The sequence below is a fragment of the Paramisgurnus dabryanus genome, chromosome 12, assembly GCF_030506205.2.
Source record: "Paramisgurnus dabryanus chromosome 12, PD_genome_1.1, whole genome shotgun sequence".
Classification (NCBI taxonomy): domain Eukaryota; kingdom Metazoa; phylum Chordata; class Actinopteri; order Cypriniformes; family Cobitidae; genus Paramisgurnus; species Paramisgurnus dabryanus.
Genome location: NC_133348.1, coordinates 27,483 through 49,763, shown reverse-complemented (window position 1 = coordinate 49,763; position 22,281 = coordinate 27,483). Strand labels below are relative to the sequence as shown.

General features: G+C 35.0%; 1 protein-coding gene across 1 annotated transcript in view; it reads right to left on the bottom strand.

Annotated features, from left to right (window-relative positions):
• Window positions 1-6,462: 6,462 nt before the first annotated feature.
• snap25a (synaptosome associated protein 25a) overlaps window positions 6,463-22,281 on the bottom strand; it is a 35,354-nt gene continuing 19,535 nt past the window's right edge. Inside the window, exons 4-8 of the mRNA XM_065256058.2 lie at window positions 20,618-20,666; window positions 16,408-16,525; window positions 9,930-10,049; window positions 8,339-8,483; window positions 6,463-8,096 (exon numbers count right to left, since the gene is read on the bottom strand). Of these exons, the coding sequence (XP_065112130.1) occupies window positions 8,028-8,096; window positions 8,339-8,483; window positions 9,930-10,049; window positions 16,408-16,525; window positions 20,618-20,666 (501 nt within the window). The 3' untranslated portion in view covers window positions 6,463-8,027. The remainder of the gene's footprint in view (window positions 8,097-8,338; window positions 8,484-9,929; window positions 10,050-16,407; window positions 16,526-20,617; window positions 20,667-22,281) is intronic.

Below are 22,281 nucleotides of genomic sequence, written 5' to 3'. Positions count from 1 at the left end.
CACTATAGTAGTATATAGTATATTCCTGTCACATTGGAAAAATATTTTGTTTATAACAGGTTTGAAAAGGTTCAAATTAAATATATTTTCTATGAATTTTTTTTTATTTTATACATACTTTATAAACTTTTATATTTTGGCCAGGTAAAATAGTTTTTTTGCTGGATGGGTGGTTTAATTAGAAATGTATTTGCCCCTGAAACACATTTTGAAATACAATATATGTTGATATATGAAGGTTCAAATGAAATATATTTTAAAATTAAAAAACTAATTTTTTTAGCAGAGAAATACATTTATTGTTCATATGGGTTTTGCTGATCTCCTTTCTTTATATCAAAGTTAAGCAGATGTGTGTTGATTTTAGCGTTATCTGTTGTTGTGTATCATAGGCCTATTTATAGTTTGTGATCCACTGAAACCCATTAGTTGAAGTATTTATAAATCTTTTGTGAAATTCCTATATAGACCACCTGGGCTCTTTCATAGCTATTATTACTTGGAATTGCAATCTATTTTATAGGCAAATTTCAAATAGATCCATAATGGTTTTCATTTATCAATTCATAAAACATAACACTGAATAAATGCACTGTAACCTTGAATGCACTGTAAGTCACTTCATATGCTTAGACGTAAATGCAAACAGTGCTGCACATCTGCCACTAGGGGTCGCAGTTTCCTCTTATAGTCCAATTCTAAATCTGTCAAATATTTATGTAAGCAGACATGACAGGAAAGGTCATTTAGTGTGAGAAGGGTAGACACGGTTTGGGGTGATAAGAAAAGACATTTCCTTTAAAGGAAAGGAAGAGAGGAGGCCGGAGGTCACGATGGATGAGAAAGGATGGTGGAGGGGTGGACATGGCAGGCCAAGGTTGGAGCAGCCTGGCAGCCATGAGATAGTATGACTCAGCCTGGCTTCATCCTAACACGCCCTGTTTTCACACGGTCTCAAAGGACACAAAGCGATGCTTGGACAGAGATTGTTTTAATTGAACTAAAGACCGAAAACACAGACCTTGCAATACTAGACGCTACTTATGCTTTAAATTTGTTCAGCTACATTGAAGCTATTAGGGGCAATGTATTTATAGATCTACAGCTAAGTAGCATTATAACATAACAGCTACATTTGTGCTATGAAAAATAATTCTTACTGTACCATACAGGACTTCTTATTTTGATTCTTTTGCATGAACTGTTAAATAAAAACCTTCACTAAAGCTTTGCTGCTTTTACTTAGTAAGTCTCAAACAGTGACATAGAGATGCACGCTGTGAACAAAAGCGAGAGAGAACCCAGTGGCATCTGTAGATCTGAACCCCACCCTTCCTCTTCCTCCTCCCTTTTGTCTCTCTCATATTCACATCCTCATTCTCATCCACAGTGCATTTTTTCACTCCATCTTTTTATTCCTCTATCCTCACTGGTACTGGTTTCCAGTCTCTTGGTCCATCGAGGCTGTGGTCCAGTACACCTCACTTTCCCAAAACCTGCAGTCTCTTCCTCCTATCGAGTTCTCTTGAGAAACATTACATCTCTTGCCATGTTTCAGAACGCCTGTGAGTGCTGCAAAGCCTTACATAAGACACCATCTCGGTCCAGCCTTCTCCGCCCCTCCCGAATCAAAAACTGTAGTCTGACGAATTCCATTAAACGCCCGTGTATAATCTCGAAGAGCCAGGACTGTTTCTGTCTTCTCGGCTTGCCATAGGTACGCATCACAGATGTTGACACAGTCACACATAAAAACCTTGTTAAGGTGTAAACGGCAACCATAGTGCTTTGGCTTTTGCTGACTCTGTGATAGCGGGCTAGGGCGGGGGGAAGAGCGCTGGATCTCTGCAGCATCGACTGAAGGAGGGGGAGGAAAGTTGAAATGAAATTGAGACTGTGAATGAGAAGCCGGGGGGCTGAAGTGTCTTATGAATGTGGAAATGACTGAGAATGAATCATAGATGGACTAAAAGCATGTTTAGGTTTGCAGAGGCCATCCCGGTGTCTGAGATTGGGTGCATGTTTGTCGTAAATCTCCAGTGTCTGTAATTACCTCAGGGTCAGCAGAAAGCACACGACAACACCTCATTCATCAGCCGACCTCTCACACAAGGCCAGGACGAACGCAAATCCCTTTTGTTCTTCCTCAAAGCGCTTCTCCATGTTAATAGCTCGAAGGGCTGGATTTCAAAGAAAGCTGCTGTTCTCTGTCTGACTTGTTTGTCTGCACCTATCTCTGCCAACATAACCAGCATGCATTATCACCTATAGGGCGATAACAGACGCTGATCTGTTTACATACACACAGGCAAACGCAGCAGCTGTCCAGAGTTGGCTTTGAATACATTATTTAGATGGATCGCACATAAACATTAAACTCTCGTTCATAGTCCACTATAGTCCCAACTAAGGGATAGTTACTTTTTATCTTGTGAGATGGCTACACCTTTAAAATTATGTGAAAAACATCAGGTTGTCCAGTTTATGGTAATTAATGTTTAATGTGATTCAATGTTGCCTGATATTGCAACACCTTTTTCAGATGTCTCACTTACCGCAATATGCACGATTCGAGAGATATTAGCTTGCTTCCTGTTTTCCACTTGTTTATTACACTAATGAGTGTTTAATAAAACATTAATTGAAAACATTACCTTTGGTCCGGCTATTTTATATGGATGCTTATATTGTCTAATGTTTGACATCTTTTGGCATTCTCTCTTGCGTAAAATTAATCTTAATGAACTGATTCAGCCTTGCTTCTAATCAGGGGCGGAGTGGGACCCAAAAATCGACCGGGAAATTTCATAGACCACCAGCCCTCTGTGGTTAAAAAAAAAGAAAAAAGAAAATGGTTCGCTGTAAATAAGCAAATGCTGAAATCTAAAATTACAATAAAATGACTGCAAAACAACATGAAATACCAAGTGTTATAATTATTATTTAAAAGATCTTAAAGTCAACAGTTCCCTAGTTTTAAAATAAAACGAGGCTTAAACTAACTTACGTGTTCTGAGCAGGTGTTGTCAGTGAACAGGATGTAAACTGTTGGCTAAGTTAAAGACACTCGTGAAGAACTGATGCTGATTATCTGGGAAACATTCTCTAACAGCAGTCAAGTTGTCATTGTTTGTGTCAAAGTTGTGAATTTGTTGTAACATTAAAACAGGAGATCAGACTTACTCTGTGCAGTTCAAAGTGATGCTCGGAGCTCCATTCCTCTGTGGGTGTGCGAGGCTATGCTTTTTTATTGGTTGTTGCGTTAAATCTTACCCAGATACAACAGTCCTATTTTCTGATTGGCTATTGTGTAGCCTCTTTCTTTATTTTTTGATTGGCTGATAGAACTCCAGGGGAGACGGGCTTGATAGAGAGAGCGGTGCGGCCAGATACATTTTGAGCACTGAAGCATATTAAATATATGATAAATAGGTTTTAAGTGGCCGGAGTGCATGACTAAAGACTGAAAGCACGGCTATTATCAGACCAGCCCTCGCAGCCTTAAAACACTACCGGCCCACCGGGAAAAGTCCCGACTCTCCCAATTGCCACTCCGCCACTGCTTCTAATACACATCTTCTAGCAAATACATCAAAAATACACTGTAATTTTTTTGACTATTTAAAAGTTGCTATAAATTATAAAAATAAAGTTGTAATAACTTAAGCCCATTCAGCTTAATGTTTTTAATTTATGGGTCAATGACGTTACGTTAATTATTTTGTGTCCGTATGGTTCAATTAAATGTAAAAGGGTTAAAATTTCATTTACATTCTCTTTTTTGAGGACCAAGTCTAAAATTTCTGTTTTTTTTTTCATTTTGACTGAATATTTGGAGGATAATTGCAAAAATGTCAATGTGGTGTAACAGTTCTGTGTCAATGGGTGTAACTAGTATTTTTAAAAATAAAAATATAAATATATTCTCCAAAAATGTGGAATAAAATATAATTATCTAGTGAACTTTTTACATACGATTTTTTTACAAACTAATAAAATGATATTTTAAAATGTTTTTATTTTTATTTACATGCCATCACGGTGGATAAAATATTTAATATTTCTCATATTGGAGGTTACACCATTTGACATTTTCAGGTCAATTCAGTCTTAAAGTTCATAAAAATGGTGCAATTTTTTGTTGCAAAAATTAACATAAATACACTATAAACCTAATGCATGCTTTTAAAACTTTTTTTAGTTTTAAAAAACTATTTTTTGAATTTCTCATCTTGCCAAACCGTTTTTGTCACTGACCCTTATACCGACTCCTCACTAGTCGAGAAAGTTGAAATGACTTGTTTAAGTCAAGTTGTTTAAACTTAAGTGCAACAAGGAATTTTTTAGGGGAGAGCGGGGCACAACCTAATGCTTTTTGGCATTGGCTCTATCATTACAAAAATATGTATGTTTGATTAATAATAAAAAAATTACACAATCAACACACACATCTCATTAATACTTAAAAGTTTGTTTGGGGGACCTACAGTTATTGTACAATTGCATCGAAAGTGACAGGAGTGCAAACGTTACAACTTAGGTGTGGTTAATTATTACAAACAGAGGGTTTGCTGTAACACCTGCTAGAAAATTTTGTTTAAAGACAAATTGTTCAATAAAATTCTGTCTATAAAGGTGAATATTGTTGATATATCTGCCTATAATGGATAGATATCCACACATTCATCCATCCATGATCCTTCATCTAACCATCCTTGTATTATGCATCGAGGCATATGAACATTTTTTGACAGGGCTGCACAATTAAGATTTTTTTTATTGTCAGTTATTTCCCCTGATATTGTATTAACAGTTATCATTTTTTTTCATAGTATTAACATTGTTTCATTTTATATCATTGTATACTGGAGGCTTAGTTGTAACGCTGTGTTACAACTAACCTCCTCTGTGTAAAAATGTACCCCGCTGTATAAACATAAGTTTTTGCTGGTTGGGTTATATATCAGCAGTATCAGCGTGTTGTCGGTCGTGCCTAATGGAAGTAAATTAGGATGATGCATCTTGATTATTTTATTGCAGCAGCAAATTCATTATCCTCATTAAATAACAGTTCATGGGCATTACTCCAGCCAAAGCAGAGCTGTGTGTACACATGCTAATCTAAAAGCAATTTCCTCTAAACCAGAATATACCGTCTTTGTCCATTTTTATATTAGATTATATTATTATAATATATTATAGTAGAGCAACAGATAATCTACCTGTTATTTGATCTCAACTTGTGCAACAATTCAAATGTGTTTGTAAAATTTAATTCAACCTTAACAAGATCTTTATGACTATATATATTACTGTCAGAAAAAAAATGGTCCCTATAGCTGTCATATTAGACATACTGATAACAAAGAGTGCATATTAGTACCTCAAAAGTATATATTGGCATCAAATGTATACATATCTGTACCTAAATTGTACATGTAGGTTTTTACAAAAAAGTTGGTTAAACTTAAAAAAAAAAGTAGTGCTGGGCAAAGATTAATCGCGATTAATCGCATACAAAATAAAAGTGATTTTTTGCATAATATATGAGTGTGTGCTGTGTGTAATACATTCATGTATGTATTTAAGAAACATTAATATGTGTATATATATATTTATTTATATTTTTCTATATTCTATAGACGGTTTCAGAAGTAACAACATAAACAAGCGGCTATCGTGGTCCGCACGTAACTTCCGGTAAACTCCGCTAAGAATAAATAACAACAAATGTCTTTAAATGTAGTTTATTTATATAAAAAGGCAAAAAAACAACACATAGATTACTTAGGAAACCAAAACATTTGTTATTTTCGACAAGGCATTTGTTCAAGAGATCAGATTAGCAACTAGTCAGACCTTTAAAAAAAACGAGTTCATAAGAATAAGGGCGCACATGGGTCCGATGAAACCGTCTATATGATATATAAATAAATAAAAATTATATATAAATTAAACATTTCAAAAATGAATATATGTATGTGTGTGTGGTTGAATATACATAATAATTTATATATAATAACATATATTATGCAAAAAAATCACTTTTATTTTGTATGCAATTAATCGTGATTAATCTTTGCACAGCACAAAAAAAGTTACCTGGTTGTCTTAAAATGTTTAGTTAATTCAACTTAAATATTAAAACTTTTTTGAGTCTACTATTATTTACTATTATAAGTTGAATGAAATCAAAATTTTAAGGCAACCAGTTAACTTACTTTAAGTTTAACCAACAAATCTTTTTAAAGAGTACTGCCCCAATGACAGCTTGGGATAATTTGTTTTTACCATTTTTTTCTGACAGTGTGCAATACAACACCACTGTAAACATTAAGTAGTATATAACATCATTTCAATCACCAAGGGGTCTTTGGCCAAAAATGTATATGATGAATAACATCTTAATATATTTACATGTTAGTTAGTATGTGTGGAAAAATACTGTTAGTTGCTTTTGTAAAAAAAAATCTGTCAGTGAAACTACAATGTGCTGGATTAATAATAAAGAGTTTTTGTTCGAGACAATAATGAAACCCACAGCGATTAGGGGTTTATAACTTTTAATCAATTCAGCTAGCTACAAAATGTCAACCACTTCACAGACTGACAGGATACAGAGGGAGTTTTAATATTACATGCGTTGGGGACATCGATTTCACAGTTTAACCTATGTGTCATTCAGGTAAGGTATTTATTTGACTTCTTATAATAACTATTCAACATCTTAGCGATTTGGTGTGCATAGCTCTAGGTACAGAAGCAACAAAAAAAAAACCTTTTGAAATTATTATTTTTTTGTTATGGATTATTATCATTTTTTACCAATAACAAACCACACGGGGAAAGTAAACTAACAGGATACAGTCTTCTTATAAAAGTAAGGTCTCTCAGAAATATGCGCCTTTGCTTTACATTGCAAATGATTATTTCTTTTTTCAGAGCAATCAAAACCTATGATACAGTAAACAACCAATCCCCACCCTTCAGGACATTTCTACACCCGACTGCATATTCGTTTTAGAAAACAAGTCATTTTTGCAGAACCGCCACACAGCCGTGTTTCGTTCTCGTTGCGTTGCCTCTTTAAGTCACTGCGTTGTTTTACAACAAAAGGTCACAGTCCGTGAATATATATGTTTATATATATATATATATATATATATATATATATATATATATATATATATATATATATATGTATTGACTGAAATAGTGGTGGCACTATTGCAAACTTGCAGTAATATGGAACGTTCCACTGTGTCCTAATACTGAGAGCATGCTTTTGTCAATTTTGCTACTGCCATGATTTTTATTTTTTTGTATTCTTTTTAAAACAGGTTTTATTTATAAGACGCTAAGATCTACCATTTGTCATGCATAACACACAATTCACAACACTTGGAATGCAATGTAACTACAGCTACAGAATCTAGTTGCACATAGTCTAAACAGTAACTGATAATGGTCGTGATGAGGGATATGAACCAAAGACGTTGATTGTAAGTGCTTGCTGCATTACGTGTAATCTTTTATCCCATTCTTCATTTGTCATGACAACATCAAAATAAGGAGCATGACAGTAGCAGAGTGGTTTGACACAGTTTTACAAAGACGATACTGAGATACTGAAAAAGAAAGACAGCATTGTAGAGCATTCCTATTATATATTTCCTTTCAGCAAAAAAAAATCGATATATCCACATATATGTATACGTATACAGGCAGATATATGTATACATACATACATACATGTATATAGGTCATAAACAGAATAAAAACTTCACAAGTGAGCGGAAGCCATCGAGTCAGCACTATATACAACCTTTGGAAAGAATGTAACAGAGTTTAAGAAATCATTTACGAGGACAATCATTGAAAAAGCTGACGGACGACACATAGAACGACATTTACAATGAGGGCCGGGTGATATGTGCATGTGTGCAAACCTAGAAGGTAAATACCATTATAAGCGCATTGCCTTTTTTACAAACTGCACGGTTGGTAAAAGCAGGCAGATCAGAGGCTTAGCCACTGCCGAGCATCTTTGTGGCCCTCTGGTTAGCTTCATCAATCCTGGTCTTGTTGGAATCAGCCTGGTGGGATCAAATGAGGTTTGTTAATAACTTCATTTGCATAGATTTGTTTAAAGGGATAGTCATACAATTCATACAGGTTTAGAACAACATGAGGATGAGTAAATGATGACAGAATTTTCATTTTAAAGTAAACTATCCCTTAATATTCCAGTTTTATTCTGACTTTCAATTGGTTGAAATGATTTTGAAAACTGCACTAATTCTTTCCAGGATTCAGGATTGTACATTGCAGTCCATACCTTCTCCATGATCCTGTCGATCTGGCGGTTCTGGGTGTCAATCTCATTGCCCATATCCAGGGCCATGTGGCGCAGGTTACCGATGATGCCTCCCACCTGCTCTAAGTTCTCGTCCATCTCATTTTCCCGGGCGTCATCCGTTACCCTGAACCCAGAAACACAATGAATTGTAGTCACCCCATTGAGATCCATGTAAAGCGTAGTGTCTTGTTCCCCTGCTTGCATAATTTGGTTGTATGTGTGTTTAATTCATGGCTCACTGGAATTTTATTTAGCAATTTTTCCAATACAGTGTTTCTAAGCAGCCTTAAAAAACATACTGGAAGATACTGTTAAAATGGTTTATGTTTATACACTGCAAAAAAAAAATATTATTTTCAAGAAAAAAAAATTCTTAGTATTTTTGTCTTGTTTTCAAATTTAAGTGACTTTTTTCTTGAAAATAATTTTTTGCAGTGTAGTAATTTATTATTTGTTAAATAGCCACACTGCAAAAAATTATATAAAAAAAAAATTCTTAGTATTTTTGTCTTAAATTAAGATGCTCTTTCTTGGTGAGCAAAACGACCTAAGTTTTTAGACCAAAAATATCAAATTTAAGTGATTTTTTTCTTGAAAATTTTTTTTTGCAGTGTAGTAATTTATTATTTGTTAAATAATTTATTATTTGTTAAATAGCTACACTGCAAAAAAAATTTCTTAGTACTTTTGTCTTGTTTTCAGTACAAATGTCTAAAAATTCTTAAATTAAGATGCTTTTTCTTGATGAGCAAAACGGCCCAAGAAAATAAGTCTAGTTTTTAGACCAAAAATATCAAATTTAAGTGATTTTTTTCTTGAAAATCATTTTTTGCAGTGTAGTAAATTATTATTTGTTAAATAGCCACACTGCAAAAAATTATTTTCAAGAAAAAATGTTATTAGTTTTTTTGTCTTGTTTTCAGTAAAAATATCTAAAAATTCTTAAATTAAGATGCTTTTTCTTGGTGAGCAAAACGACCCAAGAAAAAAAGTGTTGTTTTTAGACCAAAAATATCAAATTTAAGTGATTTTGTGCAAAAACAAGCAAAAAAATCTGCCAAAGGGGTAAGCAAAACGTGAACATATTTCTTAAACACTAAATTCAAGAAAAATTCAAAAAATGATTTTAGTATAAATCTTAGTATTTTTGTATTATTTTCAGTAAAAATATCTAAAAAAAATCTTGAATTTAGTATTTAAGAAAATTTATTTATTTTTTGCTTGTTTTATGCACAAAATCACTTAAATTTGATATTTTTGGTCGAAAACCTAGACATATTTTCATGGGTCGTTTTGCTCATCAAGAAAAAGCATCTTAATTTAAGAATTTTTAAATATTTTTACTGAAAACAAGACAAAAATACTAAGAATTTTTTTCTTGAAAATAATTTTTTGCCGTGCATTATTAGATTTTGAGACTTTAGCCTGGATTTCATAGACACAGTCACATATTCCCTAATCAAACCTTTTTTTTCCACAGCTGTCCCAACCAGACTTATGTAAACTTTTGGCTACGAAACAAGACTTGTCTTTGCTGGTCCAGCTCAACCGTGGTGTCCAGGCCTCTTACCTGCGGATGAAACCTCCGCTGATGGCCATCTGTTCGCGCTCATCCACCACACGGGCGGGCTGGCTCGCCACCACTCCATCCTGGTTGTTTCCCCAGGCCTTGCTGGCTCCGCTCTTCATTCTGCACAGAATTACGGGAAGTGTGAGCACTCGGGTAACCGGACGTGTCCGTAACAGAAGCAGTGTGATTAACATCAAAACAGAAAATGGAAAACCAGGCAAGCATAACAGGGATGGGCTCATTCTTTTATATCTTGTGGACACATAACATATATGCACTTTGCTGAGACACATAGCTGTCATGTACAGTAAACAGAGGTCCAAACAGAGATAGCAATAAACAATCTCTGCTTCTCCTTTTTCCCCATGGCTCATAAACTGCCCCCCAAATCCCCCCCCCCCATGACAGATAACAAAGAGCACAGGCCTTGGCGACAGACAACATAGAATAACAGGACTGCCACATCAGTCAGACAGATGTAAATAAGTTCAAAAGAAAAGACACTGGAGGGAAGATAACCATATTTCACACTCTTTCATTGACACTCTGTTATTCTTATGAATTAACATATTGTGTTTCTATTAATCTATTACATCTTTGGTCTTTTAAGGGTAATCTCTATTTTTTTCTTGTGTAACCCTTATGAGAATGGCATTTCTCTTTCTCTAATATTACAGTACTTACAGTACTTATTTATTTTTCTTTAACATTTAGTTTTTTTATTCTTTGAATTGTAGATGCTTACATTGTTGTTTACAGATCAACTTTAACAGTTTTCCATTGAATCAAACAAATGTTGATGTTGTCATATGGCAACTCTCTATCACAATGAAAAATAGAGCAGTCTCATCAATTATTACTGCATCTATTTTTATTTGGAAATGTTTTAGCTATATACTCTTAAAAATATTGGCTTATTTTCAATCCTGCATTGGGTCAAAAATTGACAAACTCTGGGTTAGATTAACCCAAAAATATTAAAATTTAACCCAACAATGGGTTAAAACAACTAAGAATAGGTTCAATTACAACTCAACAGGTTGGGTTTTGTCTCTTTTTAACCCAAGACCGGGTTGAAAATAACCCGACATTTTTTAGAGCGTAAAATTGTGTTTGTATATAAAATCAATTTTTTAAAGGGACACTCCACCTTTTTGGAAAATATGCTAATTTTCCATCTCCCCTAGAGTTAAACATTTGAATTTTACCATTTTAAAATCCATTCAGCTGTCATTGCTGGTGGTAGCACTTTTAGCATAAGAACTGCCCGAAAACAGTCCCCTGTCATTGAAAGTTACCAAAAGGACTATTTTCGGGCAGTGAATAATATCATTGCACCTCCTGCAGCCATGATACAGCAGCAAAGTCCTTGATTATTATGAGAGTATAGATCCTATCAATATCTGCCAAGAAAATCGCAACTTTTAATTTTCCTTAAGTCTTAGTACACGATGTAACTACAAAAGAGTCAAGTTTTAAATAGGAAAAATATCAAAACTCTTTGGTTATTTTTTTTTAGCACAATGCTAATGGTCTAATCAGATTCAATGGATTGTGCTAAACTATTCTAAAAGTGTTACCGCCAGACCCAGAGATCAGCTGAATGGAATCCAAAATGGTAAAAATCTAGGGCTCTATCTTACACATGGCGCAATGCAGCGCAATGCGCGACGCAAGTGTCTTTTGCTAGTTTCCACCCTGCGCAATTATAATTTTCACGTTTAGCGCCATGTTATTTAAATAGCAAATGCATTTGCCCCCCCTTTTGCGGCCATGGGCGTTCTGGTCCGAAAACAAGGTGTTTTCAGGCGCATTGTTGGTGCGTTGCTATTTTGATGCAACTAAAATAGACTACGCCATTGACCAACAAAAACCTGCTCTAAAGTCAATGCCGCAATATGTTTTTTGTTATTTAAAGAGCGCATTAGTAATATGCGCCTATAAACCGTACGACAACGCGGGTTTGCTTATCACATACATGAATGCGCAGCAGCACAAAAACGCTTTTAAATATGAAAGATTAAATGATTAAATGTAAAAGGTTATTACTGCGTCTCTTGGACATAAATAGGACTAATTATGAGATGTTAGAAGGCACAAAGTGCTGCTTTACTTGCAGACTGGTAAGTAAATAAATGCTTTGCTTTAAACAAATGCATCTGTTTTTAAGTGTTTTTTTAAATGCTACCTCACGGATTTATATGATGACTCTGTACCTGTGGATATGATGAGATGAGAAACATTTTTAAGTAATGCTTAAAAAACTGACGCTGTCCAAGTGCTGAAACGTGCGGAGAGCCGTTTGTAAATTCTTTATGTTCTGTTTGTTACAAATAAAGTCTTTTTAGAGTACAAACCTTTTCTTACATACTTTTAAATTATTTTTTGATTATATTGGATAGCCATACATTTAAAGCAATTAAAAGCCTGCTTTTTACTTCCATGACTAAAAGAAAATGGGTTTTCAACTATTTCAATACAAGTGAAAAACAACACAATTATTAAACATTAATCTTAAACTGGGGATCTTCTTCCTACGCTTAGTTTTTTCAGTTTACAAAGTCCGTCATCTAAATAAGGATTAGACATAGTGCCAGCGCAACTGGCTTTTAAAGGGGATGAGAGCTGAGACTCTCACTGGTTTATTGCACGTTACGCCCAAAATACTCCCGTTACTCATTAAAAAAAAAGGACGAACCCTTTTCGACCATGTTCTTGGCGCACAAACCATTTTTCCCGTCGTTAAATTAGCAAAAGTGGATTTGGACACGCCCATCTAGATGTTGCGCTGTGCGCTTTAGACAATGCGCTTAGATCGTTAAAATAGGTCCCCTAATGTTTAACTCTAGGGGAGTTGAAAAATGAAAATATAAAAAAAAATTGGAGTGCCCCTTTAAGAGTTGTTTACAGTTAGACAATAAAATGTACCATTAAGGGTTAAGATTATTATTGGAAAAGATCATTGTAGATCAAATTACTTTTTGAAACGAATGAAACTAAAAATTATTGTTAATTATAGCTTAAATGGTAATTACCTAAAACAGGCAATCTTGTCAAATACGACAACAACCTATTATTATTTATTACTGTTTATTGTTGTAGACATGGCAGTAGGCTTGTCTGTTCATCAAGGCCAGAGGTGAGATATAAAACAACAATAATCAAAGCCAAAGATTGAATATAATTATCATTATAATCATAATTGCCACCGCAGGCAATTCTAACTTTTAATATGAAAGCATAATTCATTTCAAAGAGCAGCAAGAATATACAATTATGTATATATTCTGGATTGTATCTTTTGCATAGTTGAGTTGTGTTTTTCTCTGTGGGTTGCTGAAATGGATTTTGGTTCTAATATTTCTTGGCTTGTTTAAGCAGAGCCTCCCACTGCAGTATTATTTATAGAGATGGACTAAGGCTTCGATTCCCCTCGGCTGTCTCCCCTCCTTTCTCTCTCTGAACAGCATGTTGAGCTTTATCTAATATGAAAGAACGGTTAATACTCAAACTAGCAAACACTGCCTAAAATACTGATAGTATCATCATCCTTTTTCCTCTTTATTCTAAAGTACTGTACACACAACCCAATCTCACGGCAAGTCCTGTTATAGACAGGAAATATTTGATTAATTTATTCGTGTTCATTTACATGATTTTCTTTTTTCGTGTTTATGAGCACGAATGTCTTTTTCGTCTCAGACAACACAAATTTCCATAAATAGTTTTCGTGCTCGTGCCACAACTTTCTTTTTCGTGTCATTTTATGTATTGTTTTCTCATAGTTTTTTCAATTTTTTTTACCATTGTCGCTTGGGGTTGGGGTTAGAATTACTTTTTTTTACATTTCAGACATCCTAACCCAAACCCCAACTCTTACCCCACACCCAAGCAAAAATAGTTTTAAAATCGGAAGAAAAACATGTAGAAACCAATACATAAAATTCCAAACCCCAAATCAAACCCCAACCCCAAGCCATAATGCTTTAAAAATAGGAAAAACAATGAGGAAAACAATACATAAAATGACACGTAAAAGAAAGTCGTGCCACGAACACGATAAACTATTTATAGAAATTTGTGTTGACTGAGAGGAAAAAGACGTTTGTGCTTACTGCCACAAAAAAAAAAAAAAAACGGAAAATCGCGTCCATGAACACAAATAAATTAATCAAATATTTCGTGACTATAACATGACTTGCCGTGAGATTGTGTTGGTAAGTGTTGGGGGTAACGCATTACAAGTAACGTACAATTACGTACAATATTACATTTCTGAAGTAAGGAGTAAAGTAACACATTACTTTTAAAATGTACACATTAATATTTGAGTTACTTTTTCAAAAAAGTAATGCAAGTTACTTTTTTAGTTTAATTAATTCCATAAAAAAAATATATGTACTGAATGAAACTAAACGTAGTCACATTATGCGTACACGCCTGTGTGGGAACAGTTTGAGTCAGAAACTGAGATGGCAGGCCAGAGCTCGACATTTTTGTAATGAAATATGCAATTTCTGAATGCATAACTTTTCAGTCATAAAAACACCTGCAAGGCCTGAAAGAGATCAAGCCTCAGCCAAGAAAAAGTAAAGCAAAAGTAACTAAAAAGCATTACTTTCCATGAAAAGTAACTAAGTAACGCAGTTAGTTACTTTTTTGGGAGTAACTTAATATTGTAATGCATTACTTTTAAAAGTAACTTTCCCCAACACTGGTGACGGTACACAAGAGCAAAAATATCTGTGTGTGCTTTTAAACGGCAACCTTTATAAAAACCTAAAAAAAAAATCAAGATTCTTGTGGTGCATGTCTATAAGCATTAAATACATCTATATGCTTGTATACTCCTAAAAGTTTACAAAAAAAGATACATTTACATTTAAAATTAATAGTTGTCCTCTTCCAGAAAAGCAGACAAAAATATTCTTTTTATCCAATCAAATGATTTCTTGATTAATGAACACCTGCAACCAACTAACAAGTAGCAAATACAGGAAAGATCGTAAAATAATACAATCTGATCCAAAATTCAATATGAAGTGCACGGTTTAATTTGTGCCACTGCATCAGTCCAGGACTTTATTATAGGCATTGCAAGAAAAAAAAACTCTAAATATCTCCACTGTTTCTTTATTTTTTTGACCCAGATCCCATCTGCTACCCTTGGGTAACCAGCAAAAGCACTGGACTCTCTTCACTGAACTGCGACTATACAAAGAACTCTGTGTACTCTTTTCTGCTAACATCATAAACAGGTTTGAGACTGTTAATTCATCTAAATGACATTGTTGGTTATCAGCATTGTTACTGTATTACTGTGCAGTATTGTTTGACATTTCAATATCATTAGCATGCATTTGGCATTCAGGGACATGCTGTTGCAGTCATACAGTGGCATTGATGGATGTGCTTTCAAAGTTGCAAAAAAAGTTTATTTAATATCCATAAATGATGTTAATAGTCTTAAAAGAAATATAAACTTTATTAAAAAAAAAGACTTTACTTTTAGTGTTTCTCTTATAATAAATATTTTACTCAACTTTGGCACATCCATGCAGTTTTAGTGGGTTGATTCTCGTTTATTAGGACTTTGAGCCTTAAAATAAGCCTAATATTAGCATGCGGTTTTGAGAAAGGATGTTATGGAAAGGCTGTAGGCCAGACCTGGGGTTGTGCAGCATGCCTTCATACATTTTCATAGATAAACTGTCTATCACAAAGGACCCAGAGCAAAGGCAAACGGGCTGCTGTACTTCTGTGAGCATGTGTGGCCATGCCTGACAGGGAAGCAAGCTGTGCTGAGGACCATGGGTATTGGAGAGCCACTTATGGATGCAAGTTAAGACCAAATGTATTTTGAAATTGAACGTTATTTCAATCTGAAAAACAGATACAAATGAAACAAAAGCACTCTGCTGTTATGTTTTTTTTTTTTAGCTTTATTTACTTACAAATCTTTTAGATCTTTTTTTATGTTCCAAAGGTTTTTTCTGTAAACAAACTATTGTGATCCAGTCTGTGAAAAAGTCAAGTCGTTTTCTACATAAATTATCTTACATAATGTAAAAAAACATTTTGTGAAAATATAACTTTGATATTAATGTGAAATCAATGATTGAAATCAAACTTAATGCTCATAATCTTTAATGTGGATTTAACAGACGGAGTCACAATTTTCCATGTTACAATTATTAGTCAAATCGCTTTGATCTTTTTTTGACATGGGGTACGGATATGGCAACCGGGTGTTGCAACTGCAGAACTGCATTAGGTTTAGTTTGACTAATGTTACAACTGAGCAACTTTATAATGTTTCTGTTTTTCAGATTCAATATTACCGTTCACATTCAAAATGCATTAGGCCCTGAATTGCCTCCAGTAGCAACTCCGGGACGCTTCTGACCGGGGCTTCAGGCTGCTATAGGGCCTCTCTATATATGATTAATTTTTAGGCAGGCAGGCAGGCAGCACCTACTTGTTACATGGACAGGAACAAAGACCACAGAATTTTCCTAGATCGTTCAAATTCTTTTCTGCATCCTTCATGTCCTTATTGATTTGGTCCATTCCCTCCTCGATGCGCTCCAGTTGCTCTGATTAAACAACAAGTTATTTATCCCCCACAGAACGAAAGCAGGAAAACAAAGGAAAGAGGACAAAGAAGAAGAGACAAAAACTTCAGACAGTCACTGTGACAAAAGGAAAGCAAAAAAATAAGGGGAAAAAAACGGACGCCACCACATACGAACGGCCTTTCTGCCACATGGTCAGTACCTACTTGTTACATGGACATATGAAAAGGCCACAGCATTTCCCTAAATCTTTTAAATTTTTCTCAGCCTCCTTCATGTCTTGGTTGATATGGTTCATGCCATCTTCAACACGATCGAGTTGTTCTGGTCAGGACAAAGGGATGACAGTAGTGGAATGAATTTATTGGCCCTTTTTCAACAATATATGAGAAATGAGCTGGATGTGATATATTTACTGAGGATGCATGCAGTAGAATGGACCTACAGATGCAAAAAATGATGATGTCAAAAGATTCATATTTCAGTATTTAAAGAGGTATTAAAGTAATAGTTCACTCAAAAACAAAAGTTATGCAATTCTGTACTTGTACTTGTACAGTAATGCAAAAGTGATGTCCAACTCTAAACAATTGACATCTTTGATTTTTATTTAATTTTTTATTGATGATAGCCCAGATTAAACTTTGTATGCATGTTGCATGTGTTTATAAGCTCATAAACTCAGCTTAGAGAAAAATTTAAGGAGGCTTGGGAAAAATTACACATAACATGTTTATAAAAACATAGCCTAGGAATATGAGTACAAAATATTACCACACAAAAGGATCAAATATATTAAAAATGTATGCTTTATAACCTGTTAGTTTTGTTTTTCTATGCATTTTTGTATATTCTATATGCTGTGGTTTCCCTTTGTGTCCAGTAAAATCATAAAAGTTTAATGTTTTGTATATGTTCTACCAAAAATCTTATATTTTGATGGATTAATCAAACCTGAGGGAAATATTGTACAAATTTTAGCCTTGGACATCACTCTTGGACATCTACTGTATGTGTGACTTTTTATGTTTTTGGGTGAACTGTCTCTTTAACATTTAACACTTCATCAGATGGATGAATTCACAGCGGACGCTAAGCAGTTTTTGCTTGCTCTGAATTGAATCCCAATGGCCAAAAGCAGACAGACACAGGGTCTCCCGCAAGGGTCGCTTCAGTTTATAGTCCTGTCTCTTTAATTAGACCTTAGAGCCGAACAAAAGGCTGCCCTGATCTCTCTCAAGGCTTTGGGGCTGCTGAGTCATTTGTTTGGAGCAGACAGGCTCCTTGTCTCCTCTGTACAGTGGAAGAGGGTGTAGCTCATGGTTTGTTTGTCTTCGTGTGGTTAGGGGATGATATGAGCTGGGTGACCTGTGCAGATGCAGCGTTTGTCGTGCAGACAGGGCGTGTTTGATATTGTTAAGAGGTTTAGTGAAGGTATCAGTCACAGGCAAACTGGGAATGGTTCAAGAGGGAAAAACATTTCAAACGTTTGTGTTTGTTTAATCCCTGGCATTCAAAGATGCTTCCGCTTTTTACATCAGGGCAAAAACAAATATCCGGAAGGATTTTTAAAAATATTATATTTTCTCACAAAGAGCACGGACTTAATTCTTGACTCTAGATCAAGCCCAGCTTAGTGTGAGGGTTTTGTTTAAATAGGTCTTTGGCAGCAATATGAGAGGATGGAAGAGAGATCTCATCCCCCTTATGATAAGACTAATTACAGGCTGCGGGGAGGCGGGGTCTCATACACATTAGCCAATCAGAGAGCCTCTAAGAGGCTCATGTTTATAAGAAGGTCAATAGTGTAGCTTTCTCAACCACGCTAAGCTAAACAAGCTAATGTGTGATTTTAATGCGAGAACAGGAGGCTCACTTTAACCTTTTTTTACATGTTAAAGGAATAGTTCACCCAACAATTAAAATTCTCTGATAATTCACTAATGGCGCTTTTCATTGCATAGTACTTGCTTAGTTAGCTTTTCCATCGAGTTTAGTAACACTTCGTAGTGGGAGGGATTATAGGCGTGTCGTTATATTTGTGCTGCCTACTGCTGTGACATCATACAAGTGAGAGCGTCGTCGTACTTCCCCATACATTCATTTATTTCTCAGTCCAAATTAAATTAAATTAAAATTGACCACAAATAGATGTTTGCACATCGCATTTATCACTACCTCTGTCTCACATGACAGTTTTTGTACAAACACCCGTGGCGTCAGTCGACGCGCTCTGCTGAGCCTCATTTAAGTTGCATTTAAGTCGCGAATGTGCCGCCACAAACTGCAAGTCTGGAAAAAAACTGGTATGGTGTCCCTGATTCTCAACCTGTGGATGTTTTTCATTGCTGAAAGGGAGTTTGGGAACTTAAAGCAGAGCACAGAAGACAACAGGTTTACTCGACACAGCGCAAGCTAGCATGAAGGTAAAGCTAATCTTTTACATTATAGCGATGGCGCTGGTAGTGACAATTCTCTCAGACCAATTAGTGATCTACAGTGTTTTCGCATCACGTTTTGGTATCAGCTTGGGTCGCTTGAAACCCCAACCGAGGTGGTACTAAAAGAAGTTTTGGGTACTACGTACTGCACCCAGTGGAAAAGCCCCCAAAAGTAAGCTGGGGTAAGTAAGCGCCATAAATTATATGTTTGTGAAAATCATTGAGAAAATGATTCATATTTTGTGGGGGAGGGGTTCGTAAAATTCTAAACAAGCACCAAGCATAAATTTTTCAAAATTGCATTGGTTCTTGTATGTCTTGTGACCATGGGCGGAGTTTCGCACCTACCGGCACTGCAATACATTGAGATTAGCAAGAGAGTGCGGCTTCATGGTTTTTAAATATGGTTTATATACTATTTAAGCCTTACGTTACTCAGTTTACTCATTAAACTATTAAGATCAGACAAATAAAATATTAATTCTCATATTTCTATTGCATTATTAGCTTAGACAAAAACATAATTGTCTCTGGTCTGGGGGGCAGTGCCCCCCCTGCCCCCCAAACTCTGCCTATGCTTGTGACACAACATGCATATGACTAGTCACTAGACATGTGAGAACCAGTGAGATTTGACATTACTGGTGTGCTGCCGAATGTATTGCTTATATCAACTTGTTTATTAAACATTTTTATTAAAATTTTATAATATCTTATTTCTTACACTTAAATTAAGCTACAAATTCACAAATATTTTGACGTTTTTAACCGACTGGAGTCATTTGGATTACTTTAATGATTGATGTAGAGTATGTGCTTTTTGGCGCTTCGCTATTCTGATCCACATGATGGTTTTCAAATATAAAATTGTTTGTGTTCAGCTATAGAAAAGAAGTCAAATACATCTGGGATGGCATGAGAATGAGTAAATTAAGATATAACTTTTTATATTTGGATGAACTATTCCTTTAAAATAACATTGTTTGGTGATATCTGGTTTCTAATATTTGAATTCAGCCAGGGATTATACAAAGGAGTATTAGTGCAGTTTATGGAAAAGTGTGACATTTGTCATTACCAGCTAAATCGATCGTTGTTTTATTTGATTTCTTAAACTACTTTAGGCTTTTAGTGAAGACTGACAGTAAATATATTTTAAATGCAGATATTAAATGAAGAGTTGTAGTGGCTGGTCCTGTTTCTTTGGTAAACGTATGATTGAAAGCATATGAAATTAAAGAAGAAAAAGTGTTAGAAAAGATTTTCTTCAGAGAAAGCAGTTGAAATCAAAACTTAATTGCATTTCACATAAATGCATGTATGCACTGAAAAAAATATGAATTCAATTAAGTGGTTGCAATCAATTTATTTGAGCTACATTTAAACAAAAGTTTTTGGTTTCGTTTTGTTTTTCAAATTCTTTTGTTTAAATGAAGCTTAAATAAATTGATTGCGACCACTTACCTTAAAAAAATTTAGTAAATTGAATGAATCTTTTTTTCAGTGTGCATTAATCTAATGATTAAACTAAAAGATCCATTTGTGATACGTTAAGTCTGAAAAATCTATTTTATACACTTTTTATTTATATATCTACAATATTGCACTGTAGAAATCTAAAATATTTATTAGGAGTTCATGTGTTTGTCATCTAAAATACATCCACACTTACCTCCCTGCTCATCCAGCATAACCAGAGTCCTGATACCGGCATCTTTACTCTACGCATCATGAACCACGATGAAGGAAGGATTGAGCAGAAGGTGAAATGCATAAAAAAAGAAGTGGAAAATACATAAGAACAAAGACAGAGGTAAGATTAACATGTTAGACACTAATCTACATTAAAAAAAAGAGTCACAGCTGTCATAAAATGTGTTGTGTCTTGTGAGTCTGTGTTTTTTAACTGTACTGGTGCCATGCAGAGCATCGACACAGCTTAATGTTCTTTCCTTCGACCAAATAAGGAGATGCTAATTACTTCGGAGCATACAGTCCGGATCAATACGCACTTTCTGTGCTAATGTGAGAGAATCCAATTCGAGTCTTTTCCAAGCTTTCTACCTAGACGTTAACCTCGGAATATGTTAGATCCTTCTAACTGTTGCTTGACATTTAAGCCAAAGATAAATCGGTATAAAAAGTCATCAATGAAGTACACCATATTCTGCAAAGAATTTGTAAAATGGATGTGAAACACAATTATACTCAATACGTCATGCAAAAATTTTGTTTTAAACCTGTTTCTTTATCCTATTTAATGAAAGAGAAGATATTTTGATAAATAATGCTAAGCACACTCTGGACGGCACCCATTGACTTCCATAGTATTTGTTTATCGGACTTTGTAAGTCAATGGGTACCGTCAAATGTGCGCTTTCCATCATTTATCAAAACATCTTCTTTTGTGTTCACAAGTAATACAGGTTTTAAACAACATGAGGGTGTGTAAATGATGAACTATCCCTTTAAGCATTATCCTACATGGACAATTTCCCTTCGTTCTTCTTATAGACGATTGGGGCCAAATTAAGTAAAAAGTCTATATTATTTGGCTTTTTTAAAGGTTATTAAATAAATGACATTAATGTGACACTTCATCTCCTCCCGGACCTCCCTGAGCAAAAGCCAATAGAGATGTGGTATTTTTTTGGCATTCATGTGTCTCCATAATGGTTTTACTGTAAATTTCCCTGGGGTGGGTGTTTTACTCATTGACTCGTTTGCCTTTAATACGTAAATTTGCTTTGGGACCATCACCGTTTGGTCACTTGCGTCCAAGGTTTTTCTCTGTGTGACTTACAAAAATAAGCTTCCGTGAATAGCAATCAGTCTGGGAAATTTATAGCGCTGTTTTCTGGAAATAACAGGCTGCTGTGACATTTCTAAAGAAGTGCAGCTTCAGCACTTGGAGGGAAAACAGAATATCGATACTCGGGATTATCTGGAGGCTCGGTGGTGCATAAATCAGCAGGATATGAAGCAACAGCCCCCTCCTTCCGGATGGGATCACAAAGTGAACTAAATGGATCCTTGGGGATTAATTTGTTTATGCCATAAACCACGGAATTTCCACACAGCAGTAAAAGCCTGGAACGAACTGGATGGTTCTGCTGGTATAAATAATGAATGCGATTTACCTTTCTTTTGACCTAACACAAGAATACTGCTGATCACCGATATTTGCAGAAATGTCTGGAACCTTTGGCTGTAACTAAAAACATAAAAAGGGATCCTGGCATCTATGTACTGCTTATACTGTAACTAAACTGGTAGAGCTTTGCATTAGCAGTGCAAAGGTTGCTGGTTTGATTCCTATGGGACACATATACTAAT